Source organism: Acomys minous (assembly GCF_964271855.1).
Source record: "Acomys minous genome assembly, chromosome: 4".
In the NCBI taxonomy this organism is placed as follows: domain Eukaryota; kingdom Metazoa; phylum Chordata; class Mammalia; order Rodentia; family Muridae; genus Acomys; species Acomys minous.
The window spans coordinates 24196449-24215424 of record NC_140486.1 but is presented as its reverse complement, the minus strand read 5'-3'; the positions used below and the strand labels follow the sequence as shown (position 1 = coordinate 24215424).

Genomic DNA, 18976 nt, shown 5'->3' with positions numbered 1-18976 from the left:
GTTTACCTGTTTGTAGTTTTGTTGCATGTTTTTTTCTTTTTTTGTTTTTTAGTATCATTTCCAAGAAATCATTGCCATATTTGATACCATGAAGTTTTTCTCCTGTTTTTTTTTCCCAAGAAATTTTATAGTATTGGGTTAACATTTAGATATATGAATCATCTGAGTTAATATTTATATATGATGTAAACTCAAAATTCAACTTAATCTCTTGAATGTAAATGCTGTGCAGTTTTCCCAACATATTCCTGTCTTCTATGCCTATTTTAATTTAACATAGTTACACATATACATGTATATGTTTAAACGAAACCATTTAGCTTCTGTCACTAAATGTAAATTGGATGCTGAGATATTTTTATTCTTCCTCAACTTTTAAAAACATATGTTTGATTTTTCTTTTGTTATGTTTGGCTTTTTAAGTTGACATGTTGGTTGATGGATGTTCTGGTTTTGTCTCATCTTTGGTATTATGTACAGGGCGGCAGTGAGTAATCCCAATCAAGTCTTCATTTTTGACAGTGTATCTTAAGTATATTCCTAGAAGTGAAGGTTCTGAGTTTAAAGAGAAATGCCCATATGTCTTTCCAAGTTGTTTTTTTCCCCACATGGGTTGGATTGTTTTGCACTTGAAACAGGTAAGGCTTTGTCTTCCAGCACCGTTTATAGCTGAACATAGCCTTCAACTCTTGGAGGCTCATTGAGAGATGAAAAATGAAATATCATCTTGATTTTGTTTTCACTTTTTGTTAGGAACTAGCTTAGTATTTTTTCATATGATTCTTGTGAATTTGTTTTCAAGTACAAGTTCACTTCCTTAGCTCTTTTTGTAATAGTATTAACTCTGTATTTATAATTTTAAAATATTATCTGGTTTTTCATAGTTTTTCTTATGAGCCCATAAGCATAGAGAGTTGTAAGGGAAGAGTGACAGCTAACCCAGGACAGTGGCTCAGCAGGTAGGTCTTGCTGCACAGGTGTGATGACCAGAGTTTGATGCCAAGGACACATGCAGATGAGGAAGGAAGCATCCAACTCTGCAGGCTTGTCTCTGACCTCCGCACTTGTAAGGCAGCATGCATGCTCATGCAGCAGACACCTGACACTCGGACATACACAATTAATACAGTTAAAAAAAAAAAAAAGCATGGTTGCCTGATTTAAAGATATTTTGTTTTTATTTGTAGAGTGGGCTTTAAAAATAAAGTTTACATCCGCTTTTTATACTGAGGTATCTTGGTTATAGTAGTGCGTGTCTGCACAATTATTCTTTTTATAACTTTGTTCTGCAAGTTAATTCTTTAAAAGCTCCACCAGAGGCAATGAAGAGTGCAGCCTTAGTTAATTCAACCTTTCATTTTCCTCTAAATCATGAGTTAGCTATGAATAGCTTTTAAGATGAATTGTGAGATTTAATTAGTGCAATGCAGTGGAATAGTAAGATGCTCCTCTAGATGTACTGTGCTCATTACAGAGCATGAGTTTGGTGTCTGCAGCCGCTTCACTCTGTCGTCTTCCTAGACTGAGTTAACTGTATTTCACAAAGCTGTTTATTTAGTTTTCTCTGAGGCTTTACTACTTCACTAGTTTCCTTATATTTTACTCAGGAAGATAGTTTTATATTTTATGACATAGTCTGTTTCACTCTGATCTGAAGCTACACAGGCTTTATACAAATAAATGCATATAAGTATCCCATGGATAATATCTTCTTGATTATAAGATAAAAAACTTTTAATTCTTAGATTTTTTAACATATATTGTTTATGAAAAGTGATATTTCATAATGATTGTATTTTTCCTCCCCAAATGACCTAACAACACCAAGCCCTTACTAGACTGTTGATAAATACTTGACCTTGTTACACTGTTTGTTGCTTTATCACTCTAGCCTGTGCCCGAAGGTTCTCTTTCCATTTGACACTAGTGTCCAGTTGATGTGGCATTGTTGATTAAAATAGCATCCTGTTATTTTCTGGCACATGCTTTCACCTCTGGCACATGCCTGTCTTCCTCCTAGGGTTCTCATGGCTGTAAGGAGCCTGCAGAGCCGTTGGTAGAGACAACAGTCTGGGTGCTCCGTGTGCTTGCTGCTCCTGGGCTCACAGGTCGCAGATCCCCGTAGTGCACAGAACTGAGAACCAACCTAACTCATTTTTGCTCCTGTGTTTGTCCACCCCTCTGTCCTCTGCTCTCCTTTCCTTGTCTCTCTCCTCTGTCTCCCTTACCTCTGTTTCCTGGCTATACTCACTGTTTTTAAAATAAACCTTAGTTCAAATAAATGTTTCCCGTTTTTATTCACACAAGGATTTATTCTAGTCCTCCCCTTTCGCTTATTTGTAATTTCTTTCTCTAAATAAAATTAACCTGTTTTTCATTATGTAGAGTAGATTTGTTTGTTTTCCCTAGCTTTAGACTTCATGTAATTTAGAATTTCTAACACATACCTTGTAAAAAACAGTTAACACTAGGGTGCAGTATTTGCGTACGGTTCTTTCTTGATGTGTAGTTTTATATTATCAAGTCCTTTGGCCTATTTCTGTAGTCCTTAGTTCAGTGTCTTTTATGGTTTTCACCTTTTGGTGATCTTATGTAGTAAGATTTGTAAGAGATTCATTAGTAGGAGTGTGCACCTCATCCAAATTTCCCTGCATTCTGGTTAATTTATTATTTTAAACATTTGCATTGAATTAGGGTTTCTCTGTCATATTTAGATCTTTAGGATATGACACATTAATAGATTTTAGTGTTTACTACCACTGTTTTAGCGACAGCCTTCCCCACCTTTTAACATATTCCTGGTGCAGTTCTTTGTAGTCAAGCCAGCTCCAGTACTATGCTAAACTCACCCGCATTCAAAACTGAATGTAGTACAATATGCTTACTGTGTTTCATTGTGTTTCCATTTGGTTAAAGACAGAGACAAAGCAACCTTCCTAGGTTGCTAGGAACTGTTACTTTTGTTGGTTGTTTCTCAGAGACTGTAGATTTAGGTAAACCCTGTGACCTCATGCTTGTTTTCCCGTAGTGGCTTCTGGCTGTCTACCTCAATGGAAGTCCTGCAGCTGTGCTGATAACCACGAAGAGAAGGAATGCATGGGGTCCTCCCGCTTCCCCTCAAATGTGAAGTCTTAAGAGTTAATCTCAGTGCGAAGTCACCGACTTCAGCACCTTTTAATTATGCGTATTAGCGGTTCTACTCTTTTTACCACACTGGAGCCAGGTGGATGCCTTGAAGGAATCAGGCTTATGTGCTTGCTGGTCGTGGTGGCACCAGCCTTTAGGCTCAGCACTGGGTGGCAGGGTCGGGTGGGTTTCTATAAATTCAAAACTAGCTTGACCTACATTGTGAGTTCCAGACCAGCCAAGGCTATATAGTAAGACTCTGCCTAAAAACAAAGCAAAACAAAATAAAACAAAATTTATTCCTTTTCTACCTGTGTTAGGGTTCTCTAGAGGAACAGAACTAATAGAATCCATATATATTAAAATGGGATTTAGTACAGTGGATTACAGGCTGTGGTCTGGCTAGTCCAACAATGGATGTCTCTCAATAGAAAGGCCCAGAATCTGATAGCTGTCCAGTCCATGAGGCTGGACGGCTCAGTATCTGAGGGAAGTCTGCAGAAGTATGTCCTAATGTTGCTGTAGGAGTGCCTCAGCAGCAGAGTGATAAACTTGCCATGACAGTGAGAGCACACAGGGAAGGGCAGGCTTTCCTCTTCTGTGTCTTCTTCTGTGGCCTAGAAAGTGTGGCCTACATTTAGTGTGGGTCTTCTGACGTCCAATCAAACTTTCCTCATTGTGTGCCCAACTGCTTCTGGTTTAGTCAGCTCCAGATGCAGTCAAACTGACAGCTAGGCTCAGCCCTCACAGTGTTTCCCAGCTTCTGTGAAGACTTGTTTCTCACTAGCTGTCGGGCCCACAGCTGATGTCTCCTCAGCTTTATTAACCACTTGTTGTCACTCTTGACTTCCTGCTCTTTGGTCTGCTGCTCTTTCTTCTAGCAATTTCCCTCACTCCGTGTCATTCCACTGCACACTGTGCAGATGTTTCCCAAATCATGGACCCAAATCAGATGTTTCCGGCTCATGACGTTGGCTTTGAGGTGTTCTCGTCTTTATATCACTCTCATAATGTTACTTGATCTCCCTTCTCATATATAAATGATCTTAACTTACACCCTAATAAGTCTGCATTAGTCCCATGGCTATCAGGTCCTCCAGTTAAAAGTTTCTGTGTTTCCCCTCTGGTTTTGTTCCCTTTGCTTAGTAAGTCAGTCATCCTCAACACACACACACCCCTCAAATTTAAATGAAGGGACGAAATTTTCTCTCCATTTGTATTGCTTCTATTTGGAAAAACAATCTAGAAAAGTGATTTTTGAAACTTTTAAAAAATGCTTATTCTTCAAATGCAAACTTCTGTAAAACATGTATATACCTCTTCATGCACTTAGCCAACTGCTCCGTGAGGTAAGGTGGGGATCTCTGTCTAGGAAAACATTTAGTCTGAAAAGTTAGTAGCTCACCACCACATCCATCTACAACTCTTTCTCTGTGTCAGTACAGGAGAGTTTTTCTCAACACAGGTGAAGGCATTTCTGACGTGCCCACTCCCAGGCTGCTCCCTCACACCAGCCTCTGAGGCTGAGGCTCTCTTTTCAGCTCATGCCTTGCCCTGAGGAGGCTTGTTCAGCAGGAGCCTGAGTGCTCTCAGTCTTCACAGCAATGTGAACACTTTGCACAGTGTCTTACCGTATGAGCAATGCTATGCCCTCCGATGCGTTTAGATGTAGCTCATCCTTTAGATCCAGCCCAAGACTCAGCTCTTCACTGCTAAAGCCGTTACCTTTGCTGACTCCGTCTTCACTGTCACTGGCTCTAAAGCACCTTACATTAAATATGCTTAGCGTGCGTATATTAGCTACTGTTTGTGCAGTTTGCTTTTCTGTGCTCACAACCACTGCTAGTATCTGAAGAGAGGAAGGAGAGAGGCAGAAAGGGAGAGAAATAGAAGGGGAAAGAGAGATACAGAAAGAATGTGGATATCTGAAGGGTTTCAGTGACAAATTCTTAAGCAGTTCTGAGATGCATAATTCTGCTCATAATTGAGGTCTCAAATCAGCCACATTTCAATGTTAGTGTGTGCCGGGGCAGTTTTGTCTTTGTTTTTGCAGCACCTAGAAGGTCAAACCATATGAGTCTTTCTTTCATTTGTGTCTTCTGAAACAAAAAAAAAAATTGCCTTTATTCCACTTGTAGCCTGCAAATTGAACAAATCTTTGAAAAGGTGCCTATGTGAATTTAAACTTTTAGGTATCACTTTTACTGTCTATCATTTTCAGTTCTGTTGGAAAAGAGGAATAATAAAGCTTTATGCTCTAACATTAATATTCTGTTGAGCTAGTACACTACCTGTGGGTTCTATTACTTGTTCATTTCCCAGCTTGTTTTGCAGCTTTCATGATGGTTTATAATTATGTATTTTTAATGACAGAAGTTTCACAAATATTTCAAAATATTAGTTAGAAAAATGTATCTCCTTAATTAAACATCAATTCTCATATTACCAAGTAATTATTATATTCTGATTTAATCTTAAACTATTTTAATTATATTTTTATTTCTCTAGTTGCATTGTGCCTTTCCTTACTAAGCTGGCTTGTTTCTGATAAATTGAAAGGATCTTTATTCAAAATAAGGGATAACTACCTTTAAATTATTTTGTATGAATTCTTTTCATAAGACAACATCTATATAGTGTTCTAATTTCTATTTTTTATACTTAGAGAAGGAAAAGTAGATACTGTGTCTTTAATGGAAAGCAAAAGGTTATCTTGTATGGCCTTTGTGTGCATGTGCTGATGTGAATGTAGGCAGCCAGACAGGCAGTGTGTGCAGAGAGACTAGGGAACGGCTGCGGATCGATACATGTGGTGTGAAGTGAATTAATGTGAGGCAGGCCGTCTGTCTGTCATGAGATGGTGGGCAGTGTGGAGCAGTGCTGGTCAGTCACTGCACAGATCTGCTTCCAATGACTGCTGCCTTCTGCTGCAACTGGAGACAGCCACACATTGCCTTCATCCACAGTAAATGTTCACATTAAACCATCGCCTCAAGTGTACTTTAATTAGATCACTGGAAAATTGCAGTTGTGAGAAACTGATGAAATAAAAATACTTGCTACTGTTTTAGATACATTTTTCAATCTCACTGGAAGTCTGTATTTTATGAGAATGAGAAATATAATTTTATTAACATTTTGTATGATTTTATTCTTCACTCCAACAGTATTACTCTTTCTATCTAATCTTCAGTAAAATAATAAGGGTACAGTGAACCGACTGGTTTTATATCCCAATCTTGGTTAACATGCTGCATTAAGAAATCTTACAAAATTAAAATTAGTATTTTATCTTTGCTCGCCTTGTTAGTCACATGACACTATAGAATTCTCATGAGTTCATTTTATTTGCCCATACTCAGATATCATAAACCAGTTGAAAAATGTCTATAAAGATAATATGTAAGACATGAAACATACATTTAAACTAATATCTATATTTTACTGTTGAAATAAAAATAAAAGCATATTTTATGTGTCTAGTGCCTCACCTGTAAGTCTGTGCACCATGTGCATGCCTGGTGCTCTCAGAGGTCACAAGGGGCTTCTGGTCCTACTGAATTAGACTTACAGATGCTATGCATCTCTGTGTGGGTGCTGGCAATTGAACCTGGGTTCTCTGCAAGTGCAGCTTGTGCTCTTAGCTGCTGAGCCATTTCTCCACCTCATGAAATTGAGAGGATAATATTAGTCTATTGATTTTGAAGACCATATTTCTATATTTACATTAAAACATTCTTCCACTAATTAAAAGTAACATATATAATCACATATATAATATGTATAACACACACACACATATATATACATATAATATAAGTGGAAACATTTAATTAGCATAGGTCTTTGACAGTAATAATTGACTTTGGTATTTAGAAATCTGTAAGGTCTCATAAAATTCTTCCTGTTAAGCCAGCCGTAATGGCAGACTCCTTTAATCCCAGCACTCAGGGAGGAAGATGCAGGCAGATTTCTGTGAGTTGAAGGCCAGCCTGGTCTACAAAGTGAGTCCAGGATAGCCAAGGTTACACAGAGAAATTTTAACTTCCAGGAATATTTCTTCCTTTTGTTTTTTAAATAATGAACCACAAGGAAATGATCTTATGCTTTGAAAAGCTTATGCTTTTAATATTATTAAGACACCAATTTTCTCTTGTTTTGTATTTCATTGGAACCAATACTACAGGGGTTAGGAAGATGGTTTCATTAGGTAAAATGCTTGTTGGACAAACATGGGCCCCTGAGGGCTGGAGATAGAGCTTGGCAGTTAGGATCACCTGCTGTTCTTGCAGAGGACCAGGCTTCAGATCCCAGCACCCACACCAGGCATCTCAATAATACGTGTAACTCTTAAGTTCCAGGGACCCTGTGCCCTCTTCTGGCACTCATAGTTTCTGGAAATACATGTGGTACATATGCATTCATACAGACACTAATGCAAGATATCAATAAATATTTAAAAAGCTTAAGAACCTAAGTTCAGGTCTCTAGTACCCATATAAACCAAAGTGCAGCAATGCAAACCTGTAACCCCCAGTGTTTGTGGAAGCAGAGTCATATGTATCTGATAGGCTTGCTGGCCTACCCAGCCAATCAGTGGGCTCCAAGTTCGCAGAATAAGTCTGTGTCAAAAGATAAGATGTCGGGGTCGGGGTGGAGAAAGATAAAGGAAGAAACCCCATGTTAAACTGAGGCCTCCACAAATACTTGCATTGACAGGCACATTTGGATGTGCTCTCATACATGCACACTCTTCATACACACACAGAGAAACTATTTTCTCATAATCTTCAGCTCTGTTTTATGACTCTGTTACAGTGTTGTCTTACATCTTTTCAAAATAGTTAAGTTTACTATAGTAAAATATATCACCTAGGCTCCTAGTTTTGAACAATGTGGTCATGTACACACTCCCACAAGCAGGATATAGATTAGCTTTGTCTTTGAAGGTTGATTTATCAAATCCTTTGTTATATACTCTTAGGCCCCACTAGCCACTAACACTGTGATGTCTGTCTGCTTTAAAAAGAGTAAATTTCATGCCTCTAAATAATGTGAAGACCAGAAGGAGCCAAGTTATGGTTTTGGCTTTGTAACAATGCTGTGATGCCACCTTTTTGCGGATGGAAAATAACATGTTTCGCATTATTTTAAAATGCTATTGATCTTTACATGGCCTGAAATTTTAAATTATTTCCTGAAAACAGACTGCTAAAATTGGCTTTGATGGAGGATTTGATGAGGGTGTTGAGAGTTGGCTGTCTATCTTGAGCACCCCTAGCCGGCACTGTTTTCCATGACATTGAGAGAGTCTTAGAGAATTGGTTGCCATCACTGCACGGCCCTATGGGAGTTACCGCACTGAGCTTTACTTATTGGTATCTACATAGCATTGAAAATTATGAAGGTTAACAGTTATAATTGCACATTCAGGTAAAACCAGGATTATAGCTTAAATATTTTTCAAAAGCATGCAGTCTTGGGTTGATGTTGTTGTTTAGTTGATAGAGTGGTCATCTCCTTAATCAGTCCTAGCACTACACTAAGGAGTTAATGGCGGGAGGATCAGAAGTTCAAGGCCATCTTCAGCCACATAGCAAATTCCTGGCTATGTAAGATACTACCTCAAAACAACAACAAAACAAAGTGAGAATAAGTTAGGTATTCCTGATAGAAGAAGATTCTTGCAGGAATTTCACTCTCCTTCTGCATAAATACTCTCTGTTAATTTTTTCTTCTACTGTTTTTGGGGAGTCCCACAGTGTACACACAGTGGCATAGGTGCCCTGGTTGATACAGAATGTTAGAAAGCCAGGCTAGCTTTATGAGTAGCCTTATGGAGGTATAATTTATTAGCTAAACTTTCCCCAAATATACGCAATCCGGAGAGCTCTTTGCTTTTTCATACAGCTGTGCAGCCACCATCACAGTCCAGTTTGGAAAATGCACACCTGAAGGCCAGCCCCACCACTCAACAGCGTTTGTCCTGACTCTCCACTCCCTCTCATCCTTAGGCCAGTGTGCTGGTCTCCTTTCTGTCTCAAAAGATTTCACTGCCTGGCTGTTTGGGATCATACAATGCGGTGATTGCTTGAAGTTTTTAGTGTGTATAGTGCGGCAGCTCTCAGAACTCCATCTTCTCGAACTGCTGAATGGCATTCCACTGTGTGGCTATATTATAATTTGGGGCAGTTAGACCATTTGTAGTCTCACCACTTTTTGGCTTTTGTAGATAATGTTGCTGTGTGTACTTATGGATTGGTTTTCATGAGGACATATCGTTCCAGTCCCTAGTAATAATTGCTGGATTGTATGCACTTTGCTTAATACATAGGAGGAATTGGAACACTGCTCTCTGTGAGAGTTGGAGGTTTATTGTACAGTCTATGTACTGGTCTGTTGTTAGGTATGTGGTCTTTTAAAACCTCTTTTCTCTGGTCTGTGTCTCGTCTTCCCCCTCCCCCCATTAATAGGATTTTTGCAGAAGTAAAGTTATTCTAATCCTGATGAGACCCACCTAATCCATATTTCTTTGTATGGATCATGCTTTTAATATCAAGTCTAACCTTAGGGCGTAATGATATTTTCATTTAAAAAAATTCTAATTGTTTTACATTTTGTATTTACATAATTCCTTTGGAGTTAATGTTGTATAAGATATGTGCTTTAGCTGGGATGTGCTTTCCTCTTAATGGTTCATATGTAAGAGCTTCATCTCCATTGTGGCAATATTGAAGAGTGGAAGAGCATTTCAAAGGCGAGGCTGGAAAGAGGTTGGTCAGTTATTGCTGATGTCCTCTGAGAATGATTGGGGAGTTCCATGGGGCCCCGTGCTGGCTTTGCCTCCTTGTCTTTCCGCACTCAAACTCTTATAACCCTGTGTACCACTGACTATGAAGTCCTCACCAGAGCCTCCTGGCATGCCAGCACCAGGTCTTGTCACTCCAGAAGAGATATACATAGAGGACTTTTATTAAACTGTAAATAATATGAAATTCTTAAGTAAATGAATGGATCTAGAAATTATATTAAGTGATAATAGATTTGACTAGACAAAGAAAAACAAATATTACATATTCTCCATCATATGAGGAACCTAGTTCTAATTTATGCTTACATTTCAGACACAGACACACACATACAAAAACAGATACATGTAGGCACACACAGAGACACACAGACACACATAGACATGCACACACACACACACACACCCATGTGCGCGCCCCCTCCATGCAGACACAAGTGCATGTGTGTATAGGATATGAAGGTAGAAAGTGTCAACGAGGTAGAGTTTGCAGAGTCCTTGCAAGAAGAAGCTTCAAGGTAGGGATGTTGGTAATATGAATGATTCAGGGTTTATCTTTTATTCTGTAATACTAATTTTTGTAGTTGTCTTTTGAAATTCTCCGGAGTTTTTACATTGGCAATCATTTATTTCTTGAAATAGTATCTTTGGGGAGACAGAACCAGAATCAGTAGGCCGGTGGTGGATGAATGGATGGATGAATTGGTAGGGAGATGGATGAGAGCTCATTAACTCAAAGGAATTGGTTCATGAAATCAAATAGGTTAAGTCTCACCATAGATGATGTACAAGGCAGAGTTCAGAGAAAGTGTCAGGGCTCAGTCTCAGTGTGAAAGTCCAGGTGGTTTGCAAGCTGTCTACATATATGAACTCAGGCAGGTTAGTGTCCAGAGCTGAGCATCACACTGGGGGTTTGCACTGTTCTTTTCAAAGTGCTCATATTTTATCTTCTGTTCTGGTATTTGATAGAGTTTGTCATATTGTTAAGTAGGCAAATGTGGTCAGAGTGTGATCTTTGCTTATTCCTGATTGTAGAGTGGAAGGGATTAGATTTCATTCATTAAATATAAGTGTCAGCTGCAGAATTTACTAGACATCATTCTACAAGCTGCAGAAATTCCCCTCAGTTCCTGATTTTCCTAGTTTTAAAAAGTCACCTTAAAGATGTGTCAATGTTTGTCAAACAATTACTATGATCTCATGATCTTCTTTAGCTCACTCTTTGGATTAAACTGTTGGGTTTTAAAAACTGAACCAGACTTGTATCCCTGAGGTAAAGTCTTCTTGGCCATGTTATATAAGCATGTATATGTATCCCAGCCCTCTACTTGTTTAATTCACTCATTAATTTTCCTTTCTCTCTCTCTCCTTCCCTCCCTCCCTCCCTCCCTCCCTCCCTCCCTCCCTTCTTTCCTTTTTTTTTTTTTCTTTTCTTTTCTTTTTTTTGAGACAGGGCCTCACTATGTAGCTTGGCTGGTCTTGAACTTGCCACGTAAACCAGTGTAGCTTCCAAATCACAGAGATCCACGTGCCTGTCTCCTGAGAGCTGGGATTAAAGGCATACACCACCTGTTTAACCCCTGTTTGCTAGTATTTCATTAATGATATTTGGCATTCTATTCATGTGAATCTCAATGGACAGTGTTTTGTTTTTCTTCCAAGTTTTATTACCCTTGGTTCTGAAACACATCCATCAAAGAACCAATATAAATTTTTGGTCTTTTGACCTCAGTTCCATTGAGATATATGTGTTTGGTCTTTAAACTCTATTCACAATCCTGAATGTCTCCAGTGGAATGGATGGATGCCTTGTACAGCTCTAGAGCTCTATGGATGGTTTGACAGCATTCACACGGTGTTGCATGCATTTGAGTCTTCATGGCTATGCTGTGAAATGCTGTAACACCACCCACCCTGTCCCAATAATTCACTTGTATGAGAGAACCTTGTAATGAAAAGACTTGGGGTTTTAGCTCAGAAGGCCTGCATTTCGGCTCTGGCTCTAGAACTTAGCAGTAGTGTTACATTGAGTTCTTTATCTTTGTCTGGTTAAATAGGAAGAACATAAATGGTTACTTATATGCCTCAACTTTCACTTTCATTGAATTTCTTAATTTCATAGGAAATGAAAATACTAATGATCATTACTGTCCAAGTTTTCTTTAATATTTTTAGCTTCTCTGATTGTTTTCACAATTACTGAGTGCTAGGAAAAAATGAGAGTGAGATTTCCAAGGTTATATTTTAATTCAATTATATGAAAAAATGATCTTTGATTTTTAAAAATTATTTGAACAATGCATCTTTTTAGGAATGCATTGTTTCCTTTTCTATCTCCTTCTTTTTGTGATTATTTTCTAGGTAGATGGTATAGATTAAATAATATATTTTTAATAAATCCTTCCTTCATCTTAAAATTGATCTTGTGTACCCAGCAATAATTATACTACATAGAGTGGTAACATCATCATTTTATATTCACTGCAGGGCAGTTTTTGGTATTATATTTCCTCCTTCTTTCCCTTAGTTCTTTACCTCCTTTGCCCCTCCCCTTCCTCCATGGAACAGCTTGACAAGTGATGCTATTATGATGGAATATCCTGTTTTACATATTCAATCTTTAGGTCTTCTGGTCACCTACTGATGTGTCCAGCTTGACATCATTCACAGTGGTGAATGAGTTAAGGTTTTTTTCCTCTGGGTGCCTTCAGTAAGCCTGGGGAATTGAGTAGGCCAGTATACCATAGACCAAAAGAAATCCTTCAGTATCTATAGTGTTTAGTTTCTAAAACAGTTGGGTGGCTCCCATATAAGCAAATATTAAAGTACGTCTTTAAAAGACTTGAATAGAAGTCTATAGTAGCCATGATAGACTATATAAAAACACTATAAAGTCTACTTTTTTATTGCCAACTTTGAAATAATATGGTAAATGCAAATTAACACTAGAATATATCTTCAGAGAGAGAGAAATATGGCTATGCAGGATCAAGATATTTGTGTGAACTAGCAGAATGGAGCCTGTTCAGGATGATAGTTATGTTCTTCCTCCCTAACTCTTTCACAGAGGGAAATGATTTTCGTTGGAGGCAGTGCATGTCTCAGGGCACAGCGCCTTTGTCCTCACAGTCCTGGCAACCCCAGGTTATGAACGCACTAACGTAGAAGAGTAAACCTTTGAATTAGTTCTTCACTTTGCATTTTTTTCTGATTGCTGCACAATTCTGTCTAAATCAGAGAATGTAAGTATAGCAAAACTGTTGGTGAAACAAATCAGTAAGAGTAAAATTTATATCAGCATTTTGTGTCTGATTATCTTGGATGTTGAGTAAACTATATATAGGATAGACTTATGTACATCCACCCATATAAATAAATGTATCAGAGATAACTACTTTATTAATTTATTTGTATATTATACTTTATTGAATGTTATCACAAGTTTCACTCCATTTCTTTCATTTTCTAAAGTGAAATCTTGTCACTCTTACCTTTTATAGCTGGAGTCACAGCAGAAGCCGTGCAGACTATGGCAGCTGCTCCAGATTCCTCGGGGCCAGAAGCCAAAGTCCAGGAAGAAGAGCACGACCTCGTGGACGATGACATCACCACTGGTAGGCGTGGGCCAAGTCATATAATTTGTTGGAGCTTTGATCAGCATTTCAAGCTGTTTTCCAAGTCATTTACTGGGGTTATGTCTTGTGAAGCAAGGCAGGAAACCTGAAGTGGAGCTGGGGATTTGTTCCAGGATGGCACATGTCACTGTTAACAGAGAACGTGTGAGCTGGGCACTGAATTTTCTGGAAGTCTTTTAATTATGAAATTAGGAACACTTGTAAACCATTGAACATGTAGAGAAATATACATGTCCATCAGGCTGTGAAAGGCTCTGCAATTACAAGGTTGAATTAAAGAATAATTCATCTGTAGTAACAGTGTATATATCACATGGGCCGAGTAAGAAATGCACACATATTCTTTATACTGAAATCGAGGAAGTGAGTGCTGCTTGCGTGGATATCAGGTACTCTTACCCGTGTTGTCTATCCTGGGACCAGGCATACAGCAAATTTTACAAAGTTCACATATGTCAAACTTAGCCTGTATTTGAAACATTTTGACCAAATTTAATTGCTGAATCTCTACATTCAGTATGCATAATTTCTTTGAATGTACTGAATAGTTTTATTGAAATTAAGGGTGGTTTTCTTTCTTTCTTTCTTTCTTTTTGTTCTTTTTTGTTGTTGGATGATTAGATACAGATGGCTAAAAGTAGTTGAAAATGTAACTAACATCTCTAATTACTATTAAATGTGAATATCAACCAATAATATTTTTAAAAATATGACCAGAAAATAAAATTTTTGACAAAAAATTGAAAGTAGAATTTTTTCTTTCATAGCAATATGTAGCAAGTCTATTTCTATTACCACCTAATAAATGCCTTTAACATTTTTCCACTGGGAAGAAATTGAGAGAGCTCACTGATTTCCTTAGATCATTGGAAAGCTTATGTTTAAGAACTGTACCCTTAGGCAATGGCTTTGAATACATTTGCCTAAGAGCAACAGATTTTCAGATAAGATGAAATGATGATGCTTCCTTGTTTCTTTTTAATAATAATTTTTGTTCTTTAAATTTTTAATTATATTTCCCCCTCCCCTTTTTTTCCTTCTCTATAAGTCCCCCACTTGGCTCTCTTTCAAATCCATGGCTTCTTTTTCTCTGTTGTTACATATATACATGCATGCATGTTTACATATACACATATGTTACTAAATATAAACTACAACCTGCTCAGTCTATATAGTGTTAATGGTATACATATATACATATATATATGTAAAATCTTGGGGATCATATACATTTGGGATTGGATTACCAGTTGTATTTAAAATGTAAGTCTCCTGGTGAAAATATTATCTGATTTAAATATAAATGCTGTTAGGAACATCTAGATTTTCAGAAATCATCTAACATTTAACAATTAATGCAGTTCATTTCAATAGCAATGAAAGAAAATCTTACATTTGCAGATGCTTTTTAAGAAAAGATTGTTTTAGCTCTAGTTTTTATTGTTATTTAAAACAGTACAATGATTGTTTTATCTTAAATTCTTAGAAAGCTAACAGACTTCTACATAAAAAGTAGTTATTTATTTTCTTACAAAGGAAAAAAATGTGCCTTTGCAGTGGTAGAACACGTCAGTGAATATTCTTGAATCAAGATTGTTATGGGCACTCAAATAAGCTTTAAGTATTAATTAAAAATTTAGATCACACAATTACAAACTCATGAGATTATATTAAAGCTCATGACGGTTTTCTTCCAAGTTAATGCAGTTTTAATGTGAGTCTCATTTGGAGAATTAATTCATGCTGCCTAGCATGTATTTTAATCGGTTTAATTTGACTAAACATGTGTGACGAATGGCCTTTGTCAGTTGATTTATTTGCTTCATGCAATGGGTACTAGAAGCAAGATTGTTCAATATCCAAAGACTTTAAATAACCAAAAAAGCCTTCGTTAACATGTTGTCAGAGCAGCTCGCATGCTGCCGTCTGTTGATCGTTCAGGTTGCCTTTAGACTGTGGGACTTGATTAAGCTGTGGTATAGATTTTTGTGACAGTTCAGAAGAAAACCATATTTCTTTTTATTGACTGGAATCCTATATAAATTGCATTATGAGAAATATGGTAGAGGTATCGAGAAAAACGCGTTTTGAGCAGTCTTATTTTGGGAATGAGCAGCATTGTTGAGTACCAGCACTACAGAAAGAAAGGCCAGCCAGTTTAGCAAATTCCTTGGAAATAAAATTCAATTACAATTTTTTGGTTATTTTAAAAGAATTGCTAATAATACCTCTTCATAAAATAACTAGGAATTATATCATGACATAATTTGATACATTTAGATTAATGTGAGTAGCTATTCAATCTTTTTTTTATATATCTGAAACTTATTCTTAGAAGTAATTTGATCTACCACTTACCAGTTGAAATACAGAATATACTTTTCCATTTTGCTAATAGCAGGGTGATTGTTTCTGGAATTATAATTTTGGCTGAGAATGAGGTATGGATGTTTTCTTAGGATGTTTCAAGCTGAACCTATGGCTTTTGTTAGTGTTTGCCTCACAGAAGTGAAGAAGCATAGGTAAAAGGCTTCTAAGTGTTGCTTATGATCAATGGAACTAATTAAGTGTGTTTGAAATGAAGAGTACTTAATTGGAAGAGAACAGCTGGAAAAACTGGGAGGAAAAAAATGAGTCTTGATTGAGACGATTTAACCCTTTGCCATGTCATTTAAACAATATGCTGCTGCTGTTTCTGTCTTTCTTTTTAAAGCTAACACCATTGGTCAGCACTGCAGAGTAATGCCTGCGTGCTTGTGAACACACTCAGATCTACTCACCATTCTGTCCTAACTGTGTGGCTTAAATTACATATCACATTTATTTGGGTGGATCAATCCTGTTAATAAACATTTTACATGAATTTTATATCATATAAATAGGAAGTGTGCTACCTTAATGAAATTGCATCAGTGTTTCAAATAGTCTGTATTTTTAAGATTTTTAAACCAATAATATAATATTATGAGGATTATGTTCATATGAGCTTTGCTCATGTTGATTCAGAGGGCCTTCTTTTCTTGGTGTTCACCTCTTCTGGCTCCTACACTCTTTCTACCTGCTCTTCCATGAGGTTCCCTGAGCTCTGAAAGGAGGGACTTGATGGAGACATGCCATGTATGGTTGAGTGTTCCAAGGCCTCTCCCTCTGTGTAATGTCTGGCTGTGGGTTTCTGTATTTTTTTCCCATCGGCTGCAGGAAGAAGCTCCTCTGATAATGGATAGATACCCAAACAAGACACTGATCTATGAACACAGCAGAACATCATTAGGAGTTGTTTTATCACTACAGTTTTTTTTCTTTAGACCAGTATTATTATGATTTTATATGACATAATAGTACTAATAGGGGAAAGCTCATTAAAAACTGACCTCCATAGAAAAAACTGTAGAGGAAGCAGGATTGATTATTAAGTGGGCATTTTATGTGTCTTACTTTTCCTTTATATAGATATCTTCATGGTAAAAAATAAATGAGGTGGAGTGATGGAGCTTCTAAGTGTTCCTTTTTACACAAGTTTTAAAAATATTTTTATTATATTTCTTTTTTACATATATATTATTACACATAAATACAATAAACTATACACGAAAAGAAGAACCACAAAACAATCAGGCTGGATATTGCCAGGAATTAACCTATCTTATTGTCAAAGAATCTTTAAAATAATAAAAAAAAATCTTTAAATGCCATTATATAAATGTTACATTCGTGGTGTTTTGGCTGTTTGTATTTGGCAACCTTGAAGAAAACATCTTTCCTATCTTGGTGAGTCTAAAATTCTGAATGTAAATCAATATTTATCATATCTCATCTCTATCAACTTAAAACATCGATCTAGACCTAAAAACACCTTAGCCCCTAAACAACTAATCTTAATTGTAAGACTGAACTATCTGGTCTCCCATCCCATCAGAAACTTGAGAAGGAATAACACTTAATTACCTGAGTGAACTAGAAGTACAGCTTAGCAGCTTCCAAAGTAAAAAAAAAAAAAAAAAAAATGACAGAGACCGTTTGTTGCCTGAACAATTACTCAAAACTCTCTATAACATTGAAGTATCATCTTCAACCTTCTGGCCCAGTATATCTGACAGGCATATTTGTGAGGCAGGAATTATTGAGAGCTTGCTTACCCTGTCTTGGCAGAATTTGGCCGTGAACTCTGCGTGCATCGAAGCTTGCCCATTTTTAGCCAGAATTCTGTCTGTGGCAGAAACTATGAAATTTTTGCCCAGTGGCTGGTTTGCCACATTTGAAGCCATCTCCATAAGGAGGTTCTTTGATGCTTATCATCCTCTTTGAGGTAGGCTGGATATTGCCAGGAGTTAACCTATCTTATTGTCAAAGAATCTTTAAAATAATAAAAAAATCTTTAAATGCCATGCATATTCTGTAGGTCTCTGAGGCATTTGAAGACCTTATCTAACAATTTTACCTTATATATCTGTAGAATCATATCTATCTATTAAACCTAAGATGTATATTTTTTGTGATGAAAATAGACTAGTAATTGACATTACCATGATTTGATCAAGTAAGAATTACCTTGCATTAGTTAATTATCCTAAACAGCCTGCAATAGCACTTTCAAAGTTTTGGAAGTAAACCTTGTATTATAATTGAGTTATACGGGTTCAATACCTCATATTAGAGTAGAAATATAGACAGTGTGTGTGAAGAATAATCTTAAATATGAATTCCATACCAGTGTATCAAAATTAAACTTACTTTTCATCAATATATACAATTCTATACCAATGAATTAAAAATAACCTTATTTGTGAGTAACACTTAAGGTGTTAAGTTGGAGGGTAGATTTAATAATCTACCTTTTGTCCTATCATCTCTGTATATTTCTATACCTCCCCTTCTTTCTTTTCAATCCCTATCTGCATACCTGCAAAAGAACAATAACGGAAAACTCACTTTCTCTGTGCATAAGACCAATAAGAACTTATAACTGACTCCTAATGAAAATAAACATCTGTAGCCCAAGAGCGCAACCAAAAACCTACCCAGCTCCCCTTAGGGAAATGGGGCACCATTCTCTTAAGGTTTCTTCTGGCTGATTTGGGGCAAGCAATATCTTTGTATTGGCCCAAATAAAATTGGGGAAAATGGTTAAACAAGCCAAGAATAGCATTTGTGGTCCAGTTTGTAAACGTAGAGAAATTCCAGGCTTAATTAGAGTCCTGTGTGAAACAGTCTGAAATGCTGGACCAGTTGGGATCAGAGGCTTTCTTCGAAGCTGTCCTCGTCTGATGAGTAACAGCAACTTAAGTGCTAGGGGCTGGAACAGGAAGATGCAGGATGTCAGTGTCCAGCACGCTGAGAGAAGTGAGTCCTCTCAGGTCTGATCCAGGATCAGTGTCTGGTTCTTTTGTTCTGAAAACATAATTTCTCA

The 18976-nt window shown here is 37.1% G+C and overlaps 1 protein-coding gene across 2 annotated transcripts in view; it reads left to right on the top strand.

Moving 5' to 3' along the window:
* Positions 1-18976, top strand: part of WDR7 (WD repeat domain 7) — a 277823-nt gene that overhangs the window by 102207 nt on the left and 156640 nt on the right. For both annotated transcript variants that reach the window (XM_084779255.1, XM_084779254.1), the window contains one exon: positions 13435-13548. In XM_084779255.1, the coding sequence (XP_084635381.1) occupies positions 13435-13548 (114 nt within the window). The remainder of the gene's footprint in view (positions 1-13434; positions 13549-18976) is intronic.